The sequence below is a fragment of the Pyxicephalus adspersus genome, chromosome 2 (genome assembly GCF_032062135.1).
Source record: "Pyxicephalus adspersus chromosome 2, UCB_Pads_2.0, whole genome shotgun sequence".
Classification (NCBI taxonomy): Eukaryota; Metazoa; Chordata; class Amphibia; order Anura; family Pyxicephalidae; genus Pyxicephalus; species Pyxicephalus adspersus.
In genome coordinates this window covers 18,539,629-18,560,435 of record NC_092859.1, presented here as the reverse complement: position 1 = coordinate 18,560,435, position 20,807 = coordinate 18,539,629, and the positions used below count along the sequence as shown (strand labels likewise).

At 38.3% G+C, this 20,807-nt stretch overlaps 1 protein-coding gene across 1 annotated transcript; it reads left to right on the top strand.

Moving 5' to 3' along the window:
* Positions 1-4,432: 4,432 nt before the first annotated feature.
* LETM2 (leucine zipper and EF-hand containing transmembrane protein 2) lies at positions 4,433-18,003 on the top strand. The gene is made up of 11 exons (XM_072399784.1): positions 4,433-4,567; positions 8,594-8,662; positions 11,154-11,541; positions 12,156-12,299; positions 13,838-13,978; positions 14,071-14,274; positions 14,798-14,917; positions 15,094-15,207; positions 15,741-15,827; positions 17,051-17,110; positions 17,639-18,003. The coding sequence occupies exons 2-11, from the start codon at positions 8,616-8,618 to the stop codon at positions 17,663-17,665; spliced, it is 1,332 nt and encodes a 443-aa protein (XP_072255885.1). The 5' UTR covers positions 4,433-4,567; positions 8,594-8,615; the 3' UTR covers positions 17,666-18,003.
* Positions 18,004-20,807: the final 2,804 nt, after the last annotated feature.

The window sequence follows — 20,807 nt, the reverse complement described above, 5'->3', positions numbered from 1 at the left end:
ATTCTATAATAAATGACGTGGAATAATGTACTGTTCAGTCAATCATTAACAGATTAGAAGCCACTGAGAAGTCTGGCAATCATTTAACAATAAAGTGATAACATAAAGTTAAGGAGAATGGACAGACTGTACTGAACTTCTATGAATTCTGAAGCTTAGGCAATGCACGTATTGGTATCATATTTGTGTGCTTGAAATATTTGGTCTGTTCAATACAGATTATAACACAAAGCCATCATTGTCAATACAATCATCTGTAATTTGTACAGTTTTGTGTTGCAATATTTGAAATTCATTTCCATGTGGATGAATAAAGGTAAACTCCAGCCTTCTCTTTCTTTTATGATCACTCGCAATAGTCCTCTCCCATGCTTAAACTGATCAATCCGAATGCCCTGTGCACTGTGACTTCCATACAACAAGCATTGGAAGCTGCAGCAGGACTCTTCTTTATTTGATTTCTGTTCCGTCTGTCATTTGGTCTCTATATGTTGCCTGCTCACTGTGTATTGCACTAGAGACAGGCAGGGTGACTTTGCCAAGCAGTGAGGGCAGTAGAAAGATTGTCCCTGTGTTGTTGTTATTATTAATGTTAAACTGGATTTATATAGCGGCAACATATTACGTAGCGCTGTACATTAAATAGGGGTTGCAAATGACAGATACAGACAGTGACACAGGAGGAGAGGACCCTGCCCTGAAGAGCTTACAGCCTAAGAGGTGGGGGAAGTATCACACAATAGAATGGGAGATATGTAGTGGTGGGAAGTAGTGATGGTTTCAAAAGACAGAAGAAGACGGGTAGGCAAGTTTGAAAAAATGGCTTTTAAATGAGCATAAAGTAGCTGAGTAGGATGAGGAAGACCATTCCAGAGAGTTGGGGCAGCTCTAGAAAAGTCTTGGAGCCGTGCGTGTCTAGCGATTAGCATTACTAAGATTTACATCTATTTAGATCCATCTGGATGTCACCCAACCCAGGCGTGAGATCGGGTTATGTAGGTTGAAAAAAAACTTGCTGATCTCACTGCGCATGCGTGAGATCGGCAATTTTTTTCCCTTTTCACAAAAAGGCTCCTTAAGGTAGAGCATCTCGGACATGCGCAAAAGAAGCCTAGGCGATCGAGAATTAGGGGGCGGTGCTGCACCTTTTTTTTTTTTAAAAAAGGGTGTTGCACTTAAAAAAAACACAAACCTGCTGGTCCCCGCAGGTCCTGGGGACACATCTGCCTCCTCCGATGTCCAGCCGCGAAGTGCAGGGACGTCCTACGGGTTTTTCCTGGTGACGTTGGTGCGGCAGGGACTTAGCAGTGGGAAATTCAAATAGTTTTGTGTTGGATTCAATACAAAATATCTGTATTGAGTCCAATACAAAGAAAAATTCATATAATAATTATTTATTTATATATATATTTTATATGCTGCTGTACAGTTATATTACATTAAACATTATTTTTAATTTTTTAACAGATTTTTGTGTTTATGTTTGTAATTTATTAACTATTAGACGTGTCGATGAGTTATGCCTAAGAATTTAAGGTCTACAATGTAAAACAAATTTCCATGCAAAAAATTGCATGGAAATACGTCCAGAATCAGACCGCTAGGGGGCTAAATAAAAGTATTGTCTACCCTTTTATGTAAAGTAAAATTTCCGAGTTTAGGTACGCTTTAAGTCTCATTCAGGTCATTACACAAGTATTTAAAATACTTGTGGGCCAACAAGGGCCATCTGCAAGGGCCAACAAAATAATTAAAATTAGAAAGATTTATATACCATAATTAATTTTCATTGTTTTTTATATTTACAGCTTCTTTTAAATAAAAACTTGTAATCTTACAATGGACATCGTTGTTCATGCAATTCAGTTCTTTCTTCCAATCGCTCTCCTCTGTTATCACCCTGAATTCTTCACTTCCAGTGGAGTAACTATTCCTAAACTCCTTGGAATAGTACTTTCTGCCATTGTCACCATCAAGAAACTCACCCCAAGCAATGGCATGCAGCTGAAGTATATGTAGGCAGAAACTGACTACAGAAAGCGTGCAGATGGCCAGCAGCATGGCGGTGCAGATAAAGATGAAATAATGGAGGGAAAGTATTTTTTTTTTTTTTTTTTTAATATTTTTATTGAAATTTTCAAAATATACAAAGAAAGACAATAAAAAAAACACTAACAGAAAAATACAAAAAATAACTATTGTGTAGTGTCAGCTGATTATCTGTGAGGATTGAAGCCTCCTCTCAACGCGTTTCATAGAACTGGTCTGCTTTCTCGGGAGGGGAGATGACATATAATATATACATATGTATATTATCTACTGAAGGGACTTTTTTTGATTCTATAGTTTTCAACTTGTCTTTCCAAATACCAAGATACTCAATGGCTAACAAATGTTTATGTATATGGAAAAAAGAAAATAATTTATTCTTTTGAATTGATGTGATTCACTAAAAAATGTACATTAAGATGTTTGCATTACTGCAAGTGCAAAAAGGCCCCTGAAACTTCTATCATTGTGTATGTAATTATACAAAATTAATTTACGGTCTATGTAATGGCATGATAGCAGCTTGGTGACTGTACTCGATATATCCATCAGTATGGACAGGTGATTTATTTTCTTTATTGAACTAGTGAATTGAATTGGTTCCTCATTGATTGGTGAGCGTTTTGAAAGCATCAGCTTCTTTTGCATCCTTTGGAATTTGGTCAAATGACATTCCAGAGCTGCCAAGAATGTTGGTGCTGGAAGCACAGTTAGCTCAGTGGTTAGCACTCTTGCCTTTGCAGTATTAGCATCACAGGTTCAAATCTCAGCCAGGACTTTATCTGCAAGGAGTTTGTATGTACCTTCTGTGTTTGTATGGGTTTCCTTCCACATCCTAAAAACATACAAGGTTGTCTATCCTTTATGTAAAGTAAAAATTCTGTTTGTGTTTTTTTGCAACACTCTTTGTTAGGGTGAAGCACCACCCCCTTAACTCTCAATGGCCCAGGCGATCAAGAATGAATGGGAGCCCAGAGCCTCCTGGGATACCTACATCACGCATCCCGGTAGGCTCTTGGCTGCTTCTTCTGCACATGCCAAGGATCTCAAACATGCGCAGAAGAAGCCCTTTTGTCAATAGGGAAAAACATTGCTGATTACTGATGCGCAGTGAGATTGGCAAGTTTTTCCCAATCTACGCCATCCAATCTTGTGGCTGAGATCGGGTGACGTAGGTAGGTAGAACCCAGAAGAATAGAGGGAAAGATGGTGGTGCCTGGGGCCTCCTCTGTGCCGGCCCGAAGACTGATACTGGGACGATGTGCAACCTGATGGAAGGAACCTCCCGACAGATGTCCCTTCCTTTTGTGTGATACTTCCCGCACCTCTTAGATTGTAAGCCCTTCAGGGCAGGGTCCTCTCCTCCTCCTGTGTCACTGTCTGTATCTGTCTGTCATTTGCAACCCCTATTTAATGTACAGCGCTGCGTAATATGTTGGCGCTAAATAAATCATGTTTATTATTATTAATATTAATAATAATAATAATAATAACAATAATGCATCAGTGTGCTCCCCTCAGAAGATACAACTAATGGTGGTATTCTACCTTTTTTGACTAAACACATTGTGGTGCATTAAAAAGAGAATGTTTTATGACAGTATGGGGTCACATCTCTCTTAACACATTAAATAGTCTGTCCTGCCTATTTCACTTTTTAGAATCAACTTTTAATGTGAACATTCCTTGGATATGATATCAATTTGAATTATTACCATCTGAGCAAGTAGTTGCGATCCCTAATCTTCTAGTTTTTATGTTCAAATATTGTGAAAAGAAATATCATGTGTATTTTCCTGCTATTTACTCCGTTATCTCTTTGCTTTGAAACACGGATATATATATGAGGTATTAATAACGTACTGGTGAAACACGTTAAGGACTGTAAAAGCCATAAAGAAAGTAAAGTTTAGATGTATCAATATATTTACCGGATTGTTCAATTGTTATCATGTATATTGCAAGTTATTTCTTGTGATTTGTTTTTTTTTACACTATAAAATACATTTTAAAACTTTTTAAATATATGTGTTGTGTTGGTATGAAGCACCGTTAAAACCCCAAATTTTCCCTTTTTGGAAAGAAAAGCTGTCTTTGTATTTGATATGCTATATAAATCCTGTTTAGAATTAATAATAATTTTCATGTAAACTCTATATCAAACCAAGGAAGTAAATATTTAATAATATAATAATGATTTATTCTAAAACATTTTGTACTGCTAATCACTGGGAACAAATTGCTGCCACAGAGCATGCGCACATAAAGCGCTGAAGCCAGCTTAGTTGTGGGTTACCGGAGTTCATGACGTCACTACAAACGCCTCCTATGTGTGGAGCCAATTGAGAAACGCCCCACCCACATGCCGTCGCGATTGGTGCAGGGAGAGGTAGGGTAGCGGCTTATGCTCTTGTGATTGGCTGAGCCGGGTCTCCTGGTGTCTTGGTTGTTGATGCTTGTGGCCCAGGCAGGGAGGAAGAGGTGAGAAGCCAAAAGAGACCGGGGACTCCTGTCTAGGGTGAGTGTGTTCAGGGTCAGCATAGATAGGGAGGAGTGGGGAAGGGAAGGCAGCAGCTGTGATATTCTCCAGGCTTATCCGAATGTTGTGGAACTAAAAGTCCCAGCAAGCCCTGATGGTGCCTGGGCCCCAGAGCATGCTGGGAAATATTGCTGGGCCCTGATGGAGGTGCTGTCTGTCCTATGTACTGACATAACATGTCCACCATGGACAGATCTGCTGGGTTACTGGTAATATGCAATGGGCCAGATTCATTAAAGGTGAACATAGGCTATCATGGGAGAACCTGGGTGATCCAGCATACCTGGAATGGAATTTTAAAAAATCATTCGCTATTAGCAAATATTTTCAATCCTGGACCAAATACATTCCAGGTTTGCTGGATCTCCCAGGATAGTGTATCTTCTCCAGTCTTGGAGTGCCTTGATAAATCAGACCCAATGTGTAGAAAGATATAAAGAATTGTATGCAAAGATCTAGTTGTCCGTGCCGGTTCCGTGTCCGTACAGCAGAATTGTATTCTTATATACTGCCCAAAATTACTACTAATATGATTTTTAATAAACAGGATTTATATAACGCCAACATATTATGCAGCGCTGTACATCAAAGCGTACCTAAACTCAGAAATGTCACTTTACATATAAGGGTAGGCAACCCATTTACATAAAGGAAAAGTTCTGTTTTTTTTCTAAGTGCAACGCCCTTTAAAAAAAAAAAAAGGTGCAGCACCGCCCCAAGGCGATTAAAAATGTATAGGAGCGCAAAGCCTCCTGGGATACCTACGTCACGTTTCCCAGGGGGGTCTTGGCTGCTCCCTCTGCGCATGCACGAGCGTCTCAGGCATGCGCAGAAGGAGCGTTTTTTGTGAAAAGAAAATAAAATAGCCGCGCATGCGCAGTCACCGCATCTCACGCCAGGGTTGGATGAAGTAGAAAGAGGAACCCAGAAGAAGAGGCAAAGATGGCGGCGCCTGAAACGCCCACTCGGAGACAGATTCCAGGCCAACGCGATAGAAGAGACCCCCAGACCAAGTCGACTGCGCTGCGTGATTAAAGGTAAGTATTTTTTTTTTGTTTTAGGCATTTTTCAGATTACTTCCTCTTTAATTAGGGCTTGCAAATGACAGACAGACACAGACAGTGACACAGGAGGAGGGGAGGACCCTGCCCAGAGGAGCTTACAATCAGGTTATGTTGTGTTCTACAAGTGAAGAATCACTCTTAGATTGTAAGCTCTTCCAGACAGGGTCCTCTCCTCCTCCTGTGTCACTGTCTTTATCTGTCTGTCATTTGCAACCCATATTTAATGTACAGCGCTGCGTAATATGTTGGTGCTATATAAATCCTGTTTATTAATAATAATAATAATAATAATAATATTAATAATGGTGATCAGTGTGAAGATTGTCTCTTATTTTGCTGGCCATTAAGAAGAATGTCAGCGTTACAGATAGCCAAAAAAGTCATTGGGGCCATTCAAGAGGCACAAACTGCTCATTGCTACCCGAGAAACCTCTGGAGAACCCCTAAGGTTCCATGGGGCCCAGCCTGAGAAACACTAGTATAGAATATTAAAGTATTACAGCAAAGACCTGGGATGTGCGGCTGGTTATTCTGGGGTCTTCTTCTTTTTGAGACTATTTGGTTGGTCTTGGCGGCTTGCTAGCTGCATTTTCTTTTATCCTGTTTTCTCTATTCTTTTTTGTCTTCTCCTATTTGTGCTTCAACTGCTGCCCTGTCTCCCCCAAACTTTTAGTCCTTCCATAGCGCTGTTTATTAGGTGGACCCACATGTTAATTATATTGGATCTCCTTCTAGAGATTGTTTCTTCGTTGTGTTATTTTTATGTATATATGACATGATTGTGTATCACAAAGCATACTAACAGCCACATCCCCATAAATAATAAACCAACAAAATAAAAAACAAATTGGACTTTGGACAATTGAACAAAAAACAAAAAGATAAAATTTAATGTGCTGTCAACTATTTAAAATTGTTTTTGTTTTGATGATTTGATATCTGATTGTGTACAGAGTTTGAGTTTATTTAGGAGTTGTATTTCTCATTGATACTTTCTTTGTTGTATATATATTTTTTTATTCTTTAAATAACACACATATATAATATATTTATTATTATAATAGTTATCCTGTCCATGGGTCAGTTCATAAATAAGATGGAGATTTCTCTATAGAACTGTATTATAAACACATATAGCATTACATAGTTACATTGTTAGTCAGGTTACAAAAAAGAAACAAGTTCATTGAGTGCAGCCACTAAGGATATAAAAATACATAAACCAGCATATTCCAGATAGACTGAATATAATGGTGATATAGGTTACCATGTCTATATAAAGTAATATAGAATTGTATAATGGTGATAGGGTGAGTCTTTTGGCCAGGTCATAATGAAGATATATACAGTAGGTTTCCCAGTATGGATAAAGTATAATAGAATTGTATTTTGATCATACAAAGTGTTCTGGAAATATTGAAAGTATGGTGTTTTATGTCTGTATACTACAGTGTTAGGTTCGTGCCTATTGTTAGGGTCACAGTAATAAAGATAAAACATTCTTTGTCCATATTACATATCACTGCTCACTGAACCGTCCTGGTGTATCAATGTACGACTGAACAGGGATGTTGTACTTTCCCATGGAGTGCAGTGGACTGCTCCCCTGTCCCATCCCCATCTCTGCTCCATAGATCAGACATCTCCATGTATACAACACTTGTTCATTCTCCTGTTACCATAGACAAACACAAAAGATTGATTTAGTGACAGAAATCTAATGTGTGTACACAGCCTTATTGAAAGGCATTCTCTGTGTTTCCAGAGAATATCTTATCTTAATACTTTTATCACGTCTGATGACCTCAGGTCATACTGCAGCCTTAATGGCTTTGTAACCATGTTTTATGTGGTGTAATAGAACCTTATTATAATAATGTTGTGTTGTTATGTTGTATTAGGTAGTATTCAGTGTGGAGTTGTGGTTTCAGTGTATTTCGTGGGTTATGTTTATTTACAAATATAGTATTACAATGGGGACCAATTGATCTAAAACTTGGGATATATTACAATGTGGTTAGCACTCTGGCCTTTGCAGCGCTGGGTCCCAGGTTTGAATCTCAGCCAGGATTCTATTTGCATGGAGTTTGTAGGTTCTCCCTGTGTTTGCATGGGTTTCCTCCGGGTACTCCGGTTTCCTCCCACATCCCAAAAACATGCAGTTAGGTTAATTGGCTTCCACAAAAAATACCTTAGACTGTATTAAAGACATATGACTGTGGTTGGGACATTAGATTGTGAGCTTTGAGGGACAGCTAGTGACATGACTATGGACTTTATACAGCGCTGTGGAATATGTTGGCTCTATATAAATACTGTGTAATAATAATGTTATGGAGGGCACGTCTAAGGAATAAGGAAACAAAGATGACATGACATCGAAATTTATGATCTGCCTAGCTTCTGGTATTTGTTCAGTTTGCCTATAAAAAGTCCAGGTCCTGTCACTTTCACCTACCTCCTGTATCACTGTCTGTATTAGTCTGTCATTTGCAATCCCTATTTAATGTACAGCGCTGCGTAATATGTTGGTGCTATATAACTCCTGTTTAATAATAATATTATAAAAAGTCAATATTTATGTGGGATGTCGTTGTGATCATTTCTACTGGTCATGGTATAATAATCTATGTCTATACATTTGTAATATAATTGTTCTTTGCTCATGTCCTGTGCCCACCTCTTAGTAAGGCAGAATATTATAAGAATCCATCTCTGGATTTTTCAAGGTGTCCCCAATTCTGCTTTTATTTTTTACATTGTTTGCAATTTAAGCAAAAAGCAGCCCTTTTGTAGTGCCCATGTTAAGCCCTCAGTGCTGTGTGTTGGTCCAGCTTTAGTAATCATATATAAATAGCCCAATGTAGTAAAGCTGTCATTTTGTGGCTGTAATTACAGGGTGGAACTGAAAGATTAACATTTTTTCCTTTTTTCTCTGCAGCTATAAAGTGTTATTAGAAGACATGGCCGCTTACACTTGCAGCATTGTGCTGCCTGCCCTCAGATCCCGGTAAGATATTTATATATATATATATATATATATATATATATATATATATATATTTATGCAGTGTTTGCAGGACATCACCTGACCCCTGTACCTTGCTATAGCTGCTTCATGGAAGATGCAGCAATCTCAATAAAATTCTTGTGCCACAAATAAAATCCCAATACAAATTTAAAGTACAAGTAAATATCAATATCCAATACATATATATCACCCAGTGAGTGCAAATTATTATAAAGCATAGTAGCCAACACAAAGTTCTCATATAGTGAATGCAAAGTTATATGGGACTAATATGATCATTTTCAAACCCTAAAACATGTAAGGGATCAAGTCATTAAAGTGCTTAACAGACAATAAAGTGGTATGATTGTGCCCATTGTTAGGGTCGTAGTATTAAAGATATAACATTCTATGTCCAAATCAAATATAGAATTGCATGGAGTTTGTAGGTTCTTCCTGTGTTTGTGTGAGTTTCCTCCAGGCACTCTGGTTTCCTCCCACATCCAAAAAAAAAAATTTGGATAGATTAATTGCGTTCCTTGCTTGTGCTGTGTTTGCAAACATGGAGGAGCTTTCAGTAAGTTTTCAAGTCTGCATGAAAGCATCCAATTCTTGACTCAGTAAACAGCAACAATTTTATATTTTAGAGAAAGTAAAACACAACAATTTTATTTTATTAAAACAAAAAAACTTCACTGCAAATGCAACCTCTGAGCTCAAATTCAGTGACTTTGTCTAAGCAGAGATGATGTGGAGGCAGGAGGAAGCAATTCCTCTCTTACCTTTCCTGCAATGATGATGAGACTTTATCATTCCTATTTAATGTACAGCTCTGTGTAATATGTTGTGCTATATAAATCCTGTTTATTATTATTAATAATAATGATAAAAATAATAATTACTGTAATTTTGTAGCAAGTTACTAGGTGAGAGGCTGCTTTATAGGCTGATTTGTATCAGACATTTGTGAACACAGCCAAAAAGTGTACAAAATTTACAGAATATTGTCGTCTCCAAGCCAACATCAATGATCAGGATGCTTATGTTTGGTGGTGAATGAACAAAGATACTTTTTTGGGATATAAAAGCAGATAAAATAATTGTCGGGGAATGTCAAAAATTAACCAAAAGCAGGCACTTTCTTGCAAATTTCCTTGCATAAAACTGCTTGGAGGGTGACTGCTCAAGCATTGGCTGCAGTCTTTGCTGTTACAGCAATCTATGTCTTCTGTCATTTTGTTCAGCCAGTTTATATAATTGACTGGACAAAATGATTGGGGAGAGAGGACACAGCATTCTTGTTACGGCCTGGTACTGTTTTGCAGTCCAGTGGTTAGGAACTCCTATTTAAGAGTGTAAAGGAAGGCATAGAAAAGATTACAATCTATTAGAATATAAGGGAGGATACAGAGTGCAGAAGAATTAATAATCTATTAGGATATAAGGAATGATGCTAAGCGCAGAAGAGCTTACAGTCTAGTAGCATATAGGCCAGGATAAAAAAAGAAATAACATTTATAATCGATTATATGGGTGAATGTAGAAGAGCTCTTAGCAGAGTGATATGGAAGCCCAGGATAATTAATAAAAGTTTTATATGGAGGTTGGGGTATTGGTGTCTGTTCAGTGCCTTGTTTAGCTCTGTTGGTGCTTTAGGTTTTAGAAATAAAAGGGTTCACACTAAAGCGGGGGTAAAGATAGATCACAGCACCAGGGCGGCAATAGCATTAAAGCATTACTCTCTGATCTGTAGCCTCTTGTGCTTTCTTTCTTAGAAACTTCATTCACAGTATACCTTAGTATCAGATTACTGTCTGCGTGTTTCTTCCTAATCATAAGGCAGTGAATCCCTGGCATTCAGGCCATCAACCTGACCTCTGTACCTTATCATGCTATAATGGCTTCATGCAAGATGCGGCACTCTCAATAAAACAACAATGCAAATATCAAATTGCTGTAAACCACTCAGTAAGTGTCCAATATTATAAATTATATACAGGGCTTCCAGTAAATCCAATTCAAAATAATTGGATGGCACCTTTGAAAGTTAATGGATTGTCTACTTATGTTTACACTTGTCCACACTCTTCTCCTAATCATAGATCTGAACAGTTTTGCTGTTGGTGGATAGTGGCGTGACATCCCCTTTTCCTGTATTAATATTACACAGTATTTATATAGCGCCAACATAATATGCATAATATGCAGTGCTTTATATAGTCCACTGTCCCTCAAAGGGGCTCGCAATCTAATGTCCCTATCATAGTCATATATGAGAACCCGGAGGAAACAGGCAAACACTGGGAGAACCTGCAAACTCCATGCAAATAGTGCACCTAATAAATCTGTCTCTTGCAGGTACACATACATAAGTTATTGAATGGTTGGCTTTATTTGTTGTATATACTACAGTCATATAAGATTTTCCACACTAATTGGTTAGCCCCATTCTATGTACAATAATCTAATTGTTCTACTTTTAAATCTACAGGGTCTCCTGTCTAGCACTACAGAAAAAATGCTGCCCTCTCTACGCCTCCATATCCTTCAACCAAAATAACTGGTTACCTCCCATATCAAGCTGTCGGGCCTCCTTCACTTTGCCCTACTTCTCCACGTGTAACCGAAGTTTTCACACATCTGTGTTACGGCTTCAGGATGTGTTACCTCCACCGGATCCTCCCACACGAGAACCTCCTATACCGGAAGCAGACAAAGCACCGCAAGTTGTGCGAAAGTCACTGGGCCAAAAGGTGGTGGATGAAATTAAGCACTTTTATCATGGCTTCCGACTTCTCTGGATTGACACCAAAGTGGCTGCTCGAATGGTTTGGAGGCTGCTACATGGGCAGACGCTGAGGAGGAGAGAAAGGAGAAGGGTATGTTGACCGGGCCCAGCTTAAGAAATGGCAAGGGTAATAAGAATGCTAAAGTGCATGCACCTTGTAGCACCTACAAATAACTATTTGGTCACAGATCAGTACTTGTGGAGCTCTTTAAATCTCAGGCCCATATGACCTGGACTGGTGTAAAAATACAAAACAGGTCACATCCATCTTCTGAACTCCCAAGAGCCCTGCTCGGTTTTGATGACCTATGTTTGAGTTGTGTTCTAAATGCAGAAGGCGATGCCCATGGAAAGTATAATTCTCCTTTACTGTAACTAATTTTCTATTTATCTGCAACTAGTATGATTTCCTTGCAACCAGTAGTTTCTAGCATTAAAAGGAAAGTTGCCATCTGAAAGTTAAACTCTGGTGGTATTCACAGATATACAAGGCTCAGTGTCCTATCTTCAAAAGGTAAAACTGGATTAGAATATAGTCACCATTCAGGCAATGGATTTTACTTTTGTAATTTACATAGCTCTACTTAGGTTGATACAAGTAATTTCTGGGGTATACTATACTCTGATATACTATAACATTACAAATAAACTGTACCATTTCATATTACCAGTTATATAGTAACCGTTGTCTGTTTTGTTTTGTAGCTGATGAGAACGTGTGCAGATCTTTTCCGTTTGGTGCCATTTATGGTGTTTGTTATTGTCCCCTTTATGGAGTTTCTTCTGCCTGTCTTTCTGAAGCTCTTCCCTGAAATGTTACCTTCTACCTTCGAGACAGAATCCAAAAAGGTCAGTTCAAACTCGGATCTGTTTGACAAAAAAAAAAATCCTTACTCCGGGATGGATTCTTTCCTTGAATTGTGTATTGTGTGTGTTTGTTTCTTGTGTCTTTCTTCACAATTCAGTTCCAGTGCAATCGGTCATTTCATACAAAGATCCATTCTTGGTGAGATATGAAAATACTTGAAACTACGATGTTGCTGTAAAAGAGGTGATGAGAAGCTGTTTAGATCTAAAGCATGTCACTTGTCATCTACAGCGTAAAAAAAAAAAGCTAGAAAATAGCTTTTAAGATGTGTCGCTAGATCCACTATGCATGTGTTTGAATTGACAAATATCCTTGGATATTTTGCACTTTTAGAAAAAATAAGACGGCTCATCTAAACTTTTTTTGGTCACCGGCAGGAGAATGCAATGTTTAAGTCTGCTTGAAATTCTTCTGATCTTCCACACTGGTTTTAGCTGGCACAGAACTTGTGTTAATATTACTAAGGGATATTTTAATTTATTTGATCAGTGGATGTCTAAGAATCTAAACCTTGTTCAATAAAAAGTATAAGTTGTAGAAGTCAACCTGTTTTTAAACTTGTATGCTTGCTGTTGCTTTTATTAACCAGAACAGCCTTTCCTGTCCTCCTTCCTGATTTTATATCTTTGTCCTTGGTGTTCAACATTTTGTAAAGCCCTTCTAAATACTTTTACCCCACCTGATTTAAAATCATCAGTAAGATTTTGCACTCCTATTGTACAGGAGTAGAAATTGGCAAAGCTTATCTATAAAGTTGGTCATAAAGTGAAGCTTTATCACAGAAGGGCACAGATGATGTTTTCCAGCAGATAACATCCAGGTATCTTGTGATTTCTACTGTAAAGGTGCGTACACACTTCCAATTTTTATCGTTCCAATCGAACGACGAACGATCGATTGGGCAAAAAATCGTTCGTAAAAAAGTAACCAACGACGCCGACGAACGAGGAAAGTTGTTGGAAACGAACGACCGGACCGGCGGATCGGATTGGACGACGATCGTTGAACATCGTTCGTGTGTACGGTCGTTCGCTGATCGTCCATGGGCTGAGCATGCGTGATGAACGAACGTCCGTTCACTTTCCTGTCGTGCACATAGTTCCTCTATCGCTTAAACGATCGTATCTATTGTGTGTACAATATCTACGAACGATCGTGTCGTTACCTCTATGTGCAGGATCGGTGCTATACGATCGTTCGTATATATCGTGCAGGAACGTTCGTCGTTCGTTTTCCGACGATAATAATTGGAAGTGTGTACGTAGCTTAAGTGTTAATATAATGTTTATCTGCGGTGCTAATTCCTAACTTTAGTAGTTCATAAAAACAATCGGAATACAGAACTCAAAAAAAGCTGACTTCAGAGCGAGTTCTGGTTATTTCTATATGTTCTTGCATTTACGAATCATGCTTCCTACTCTAATATTCTCTGATAACTGTAGTTCTTGCTCTGTGTCCCAACAATAATGGAAGATTGAATTATGATTTTGTTTCTTTTCTGGGTATGGCCATTGTTCAGGAGGAAAAAATGAAGAAAAAACTTGGAGCCAAACTGGAAATGGCCAAGTTCCTTCAGGAGACTATTTCGGAGATGGCAAAGAGGAACAAGGCAGAGACTGGGGGAGATAGCCAGCAGCAATTTTCATCTTATGTTCAGCAGGTTTGATTTGACTTTCTATAGGAATTAAAAATTTTTTTTGTTACATTTTGTATAAGCAAAATTAACCTGACCAAGGTATCTCAATATTCCAGGTACGGGTCACTGGAGCACAGCCCTCCACTCAGGAAATTGTGCGATTCTCCAAACTCTTTGAAGATGAGTTGACTTTGGAGCACCTGGAAAGGTCTCAGCTGGCAGCTTTGTGTCGGTTGCTTGAATTGCCACCAATTGGCACCAATAACTTGCTACGGTTCCAGCTGCTAATGAAGTTACGGTCTATACGAGCAGATGATGAGGTGAGCTCAAGAAACTATCATCTGTCCTGTGTTTTTTTTTTTTTTTTTTTTTTGTCCACATTTACATTTTTTTATCTTCAGTCAGGCCTCTTGTCCCCAGACTTTCTCTATATACATTGCTTCAATCTGTAAGACCATCTAGGCTATTATTGTGCACACTGCTTCCTTCCTTCAGGCCAAATTTTTGTCCATTGCTTCTTGCCTCTAGGACAAAACTCTTTACATTTTTTCCTTCCTTCAGGCTGTCTCTCTGTATCGTACTTCTTGCCTCTAGGCAGTCGGATCCTTACAAATGCCAATTCTTGACCGTTTTCTTTAAATTCCTAAACTTATAAAATGGGATTTAAAGCAAAACTGGAGCATCATCAAATCTCTCTGAAATCTGGGAGTTGGATATTAGCTGCTGTTCCTAAAAAATGTTTTGTTTTTTCTTAAATAGATAGTTTTAGTTTAATTCTGAAATGTAATAATACAGATCTGCTAAGGTTGGTGAAGTTTACATTTTCCCTTTCTTGATGTGCAGATGATCTCAAAGGAAGGGGTGGACAATCTGACTGTGCCTGAGCTCCAGGGAGCCAGCAGGACCCGAGGGATGCGCTCACTTGGTCTGACGGAGGAACAGCTCAAAGATCAGATGAAGCAGGTAGAATGATGTTGGACACATGACCTTTTATGACCTTTTTTTCTGAAAGAATGACAAGCTGTGTTGCCTCTAACTCTTGATGTAATTATACCTATGTGCAACACACCGAGACCCATTCTTACATCCCAGCATTTCAACCAGTGACCGTGTTAATAATTTCCTTTTCCTTTGTTTAGTGGTTGGATCTGCATTTGAAGGAGAACGTTCCCCCATCTCTCCTACTCCTGTCTCGAGCCCTGTATCTGACAGATGTGAAACCCAAACCCATTCTGCCAGCCAAGCCTGTAGAGGTGAGAGTGGTTGTCACTTGTATATTGTGTGATGAAATAAACTATTTGAAAGTACGTGAAAAGCTTAAATCTTCTTTGCAATATGATTGGAACTCCAGATGTTTACATGTAGAGATACTGTAACACGTAGAGCTTGCAACTTTCAATTTCAGGCTGACATAATTTAACCATTGCCACTGCAAAAACTTTAGCTTGCCATGAATGCTCTCCCAGTTGGCCATTGGGCTCCATGTGGGATCTGTAAATGCCAGCTTACCCAATCAGTTCAATATGTCAGTATGGTCATTCACTGTTTTCTTGCCGTAAGCAAAACCCTGCTTTTACCAAAATGGCTGCCTTAACATTTAGAGACAATGCTGAGCAAGCCATGGTAACTTTTTAATGGGGACTACAGATTTTTAGATATTATTTTTAGATATCCCAGAAGCCCCCAGCCATTTAGTCCTCACGAAGTGTGAATATTTAGGACTTGCTGCTTTATAGAAAGGTTTTTTTTTATTAACATTTATTTGCTTTAATTTAATAATTTATAGGTACCAAAGACAACATCAACCCAAACACAGCCTACAGACACGCAAGAATCGCTAACAGACCCAGCTCCAGTATTAAAAGGCATTCAGGTAATTAACATAATAAACTATATAACATACGCAACTTGCTATGCCTAATTTTCGGGACATTGGCTGCATTTGACTGTATAGATAGACCTGCATCCTCTTTCAGATTTTTTTTGCTGACTAGGACCCTGTTGGTTTAATTTACAGTCTCTATTTGGTTAGGTAAACCCAACCACTCAGACAGGAAGTAATGAAAAATCTCTTCCAATTAGACTCAGAGCAATACCAAGCTGACAGTAAAATTTACTTTTTCCGTTTTATTTACAAATGGCTGACCATTAACAGCACTGTTCTTCCCAGGCCCTTTTTGCTGGGAATACCACCCAACACTTTTCAGTAACCACCTGGCTGTTTTTAGATGGTCACTAAATAGTTTGGTCAGAATAAAAGGGCTGCCACCCACTTACAGCTTCTTCCCACTCAGCTTCTGTCTTGAGCACTGGATAATAACAGGTTGTTTAAACAACACATTTAATCACCCAACAAGAGCTTAATATATATTCCTTACAACTGAACTGGTATTCTGCTTCCCTCTCCTGCCGTCCCTGTCCCTTACTTTACTTCCACTCTATTTCTGCAGCCTCCTTAAAGAGTGTTAAACACTTGACATTTACAGAATTGTTGGTTTCCTGTGTTTCTGCTACATGCTGTGGTCTAACCTCTGACTCCTGGGGATTCCTGTGTCCTGTAGTGATGAAGGGGACAGAGGATAGAATTGCAGCTCACAGCAGGAAACAACATTTACCACCTTGGCAGCACAATATACTGAAGTGTCTGAAGAAAAGATGGGACACTTGGACTGTCAGAGAGGGGAGTAAAATCCTTTTACAATTGTGGGGACTTGTAACTCTTTTTCTGCAACGGAAATTGTTGCTATAATAGAAGCTGCCTGCTTTAATCCTATTGTGTGCTGCTTCTCCCACCTCCTAGATTGTAAGCTCTTTGGAGCAGTGTCCTCTCCTCCTCCTGTGTCACTGTATCTGTCTATCATTTGCAATCCCTATTTAATGTACAGTGCTGCGTAATATGTTGGTGCCATAAAACTCTGGTTTAGTAATAATAATATTATTGTATTAAAAGGTCATGATTGTGATTTGTTTTCCTGTCTACATAAAATATTAATGAAGAATTATATATAGGATAAAATGATGCAACCACACCTGTATAAAGTTTTGTCTGTGAATACCTAGCATTATAACATTTATTTGTTTCAAATATTGACACAGAATGAAGATATTGACTCAAAACCAGTTGAACATGATTCTACACTGCCAACAAAGGAAGGTGTAAGTATTCAAAGGGTGATATGTGGTAATTACAGTTAGATGAAGCTTGATAAGAGAAATATATAGACTTTTGTTTCTTAGCAAAAATGAATGTTGTAAATGAATGGCGGTATACAAGTGAAATGAAGATGTAGGGTAGCCATAGTAGTTATCAGGTAAATGAATAAGGACGTGCTCTCATTCATTTCACTGGTAAGTGCTAAGGCTACAATTAGGGTTATGGCTGGGGCTGAGCAGGCAGTTAACTGGCATTTATTCACCCCATGACCACTTCAAGAATAGAATTAGTAAATTCGAGTTAATTTGGGGTTTATAATTGTACTTACACTTATTTCTGTGTTGCTTTAAATGTTGTTCACTTTCCAATATTGCATGCAAGCCATACAAATCTGATCATTCATCATTGTGAATCTAACCTGAATAGGTAAAAAAAACTGTGCAGTAAATTTAAAGCCAAAAACTGCTTTATTTATTCCCATGTTCACACAATGATTTAATTATCTTTTCACTTTTTTCTTTTTCCCTCAGGCAAAAGCCAGTGCCAATGGAGTGTAATCTGGCCAGAGGGTTCAGCACTTTATACAAACGTTTTACCTTACAGTTCCAACAACCAAGTCAGAACACGTTTTACTGCAGGTCTACAGAAAATTACCTCTTTTGACCAATCAGCTTTCGGTCAGAGAACATTTTAAGAGTGCAATATGTCCAGAATTTGCTGCATTGGAATGGAGTGCTGAGTATATGTGGACAATGAACATTTTCCAATAATGAACTCTATTTTTAGTAATACAGAAGAGACAGGACTGACTTGTACCAGAAGCACAGAGTATTCCAGACTATTGCAGCCCAGTTTATTTTTTGTATATAATTAAAGAAAATGCACCTGGCACTTCTACATGCGGAGGGGACTATTTTGTGAGCTAAACTGAGAAATAGTTTTATCAATTTTTATTTATTTATTTTTTGTTTAGATGAACATTTATAGTAGATGAAAACCCCTAATGACCTGTGCAACAGATTCTTAGGAAGTTTTATCTACTTTCTATCATTTGTAGTAAAGGCTTTAGACTTCTGTCTATGGCATAGTTTTTAGTTGCTTTTGAAATCATTCAGAATTCATTGTTGGGGGCATTACTTGCTTCAAACATTTATTCCTATAGACTTGTATGGGAACACAAATCTGTCTAATACAAACAAAAGCCCCTGGACACAGTTCCCCCAAGTGACATTTATTTGTTAAAGCACTGTGTATTATAGTAAATTGTATTTTTTTGTTAAATAAAATGTTTTCAGCCTTTTTCATGGTTTGTTGCATCAAAGTGCTGCTCATCTATGGCAGTCTGCATGCTTGGGTAATCGTGGAATGGTCACTTAGTCTCCACCTGTGGCCCCTGTGACAGGGTGACAATGATGGCGTATAATTGAGAGATGAAATGTTGTCACCCTATACCAGGACAAGGATCTTTAGGATCAACAGGTTTATTTGAATGAAAAATGGTGATTTGTAAAATAGTGCAAATAGAGTGATTGCAAAGTGAGATTCATGTTGTCTGCACTTGGTCTGTCCTTCGTATTCCAGGTTGGGTGATGTTCAACCTAGGAGACAAAGCTCTCCTATGGAGAAGAAGAAGGTACTGTGGTGAGCTTTATATTAAAGGTAGGTATTGGATCCAGAGCTACTTCTTTATGTGAGGGTGGCATAGGACATAAAAATACTATTAGTTGGTTTTTAAAGAGAACCTGTACTGAGCGTGAAATGTTGGTTGTTACTATTAGCCTGCTGCAGACTTTCTTAGTTGCTGGGTTATCTCTTAAGTGAGGCAAATAAAAAAAGACACTTTAAGACTGTTCTGTATTCATTAATAATATTGTTTAATGCAGTGAGAGTAAGGACAACAAATTGGCTTGCCTGTTGAAATCTGTACATCAGCTCTCCAACTGGAAAAGGGAGAGGCAAGACTGGTGGGCCATGATGTGTACTACATGCAATTCTGCCTACAGAGAACATACTAATATCAACTTTATCAGTCTTCTGCTGCTCCTTTACTGTTCAGTCAACAGGTTGGGGGTGGTGTATGACACCACCTTACTCCGAACAGGTAAAGTGGTGTCATTCTTCATCTGTACTGTGCAGGTGTGTTGTGTTAATCTTAGATTTAAATTGTCAGGAATGCAAATCGGCAGGTAAAACTTTGTACTTGCAGTGCATGTATTTTATCTTTGTATTTAGATGTTTGCCTTAAGTGCAGTTTTAATTACTCATGGATCTATAATTGCAATGTTCACCTACTGTAGGTACTGGGTTGTCTTTACCATGACTCAAGCCCAGCTAAGCCAAACGCTGAACAAGGCAAATTCTATTAGGAATCCGGTTAATTAGTGAATACAAACAGTGCATGGAAGCAATGTATTGATAGAATAACCATTTCATAGGCCAACTGTGTCACTGTCTGTCATTTGCAGCCCATATTTAATGTGCAGCTCTGCGTAATATGTTGGTGCTATATAAATCCTGTTAATTGATAATAGGTGTACCTATAAAATACATTCAGCCATTGGAAAGGTCAATCTCGTGACCTTGTGATACCCAAAGTGGTAGTAACATAAGACTGCTTTTCCCAGTGTCCCTGCATTAAACCATATGTGTGTATATGGCATGTACTTACATGATGTAGGTAGTGAGTAATTGTAAGACTTCAATATGAAAGTAAAAGGCAGGAGAGGTTTTAAATCTATATATTTAGGTTTACAACTACACAATAGGTTTTTATATTTGTAAAGTTCAATGCTAAAGCTAATAGTTATAATTTACACTATTCAGCATGATTGCTTTGAAAATTTGCCTTGTTCAATATTGTGAAAACCCCTAATGACCTGTGCAACAGATTCTTAGGAAGTTTTATCTACTTTCTATCATTTGTAGTAAAGGCTTTAGACTTCTGTCTATGGCATCATTTTTAGTTGATTTTGAAATCATTCAGAATTCATTGTTGGGGGCATTACTTGCTTCAAACATTTATTCCTATAGACTTGTATGGGAGCACAAATCTGTCTGATACAAACAAAAGCCCCTGGACACAGTTCCCCCAACTAAGTGACATTTAATTTGTTAAAGCACTGTGTATTATAGAAATTTTTTTTTTGTTAAATAAAATGTTTTAAGCCTTTTTCATGGTTTGTTGCATCTAAGTGCTGCTCATCTATGCCAGTCTGCATGCTTGGGTAATTGTGAAATGGTCACTTAGTCTCCACCTGTGGCCACTGTGACAGGGTGACAATGAGGGTGTATAATTGAGAGATGAAATGTTGTCACCCTATACCAGGACAAGGATCTTAACCGGTTTATTTGAATGAAAAATTGTTATTTGTAAAATAGTGAAAATCGCTTTTGAACTGAGTGATTGCAAAGTGAGATTCATGATGCCTGCACTTGGTCTGTCCTTAGTATTCCAGGTTGGGTGATGTTTAACCTAGGAGACAAAGCTCCCTTATGGAGAAGAAGAGGTACTGTGGTGAGCTTTATATTAAAGGTAGGTATTGGGGCCAGAGCTACTTCTTTGTGTGAGGGTGGCATGGGACATAAAAATACTATTAGTTGGTTTTTAAAGAGAACCTGTACTGAGAGCGAAATGTTGGTTGTTACTGTTAGCCTCCTGAAGACTTTCTTACTTGGTGGGTTGTCTCTTAAGTGAGGGAT

Bases quoted from the DNA above. Each gene is read 5' to 3' on its own strand.
- LETM2 (XM_072399784.1), top strand. From the start codon at position 8,616: ATGGCCGCTTACACTTGCAGCATTGTGCTGCCTGCCCTCAGATCCCG. The intron at 14,918-15,093 runs GTAGAATGATGT...TCCTTTGTTTAG, and splicing joins TCAAAGATCAGATGAAGCAG to TGGTTGGATCTGCATTTGAA. The intron at 15,828-17,050 runs GTAATTAACATA...ATATTGACACAG, and splicing joins CAGTATTAAAAGGCATTCAG to AATGAAGATATTGACTCAAA.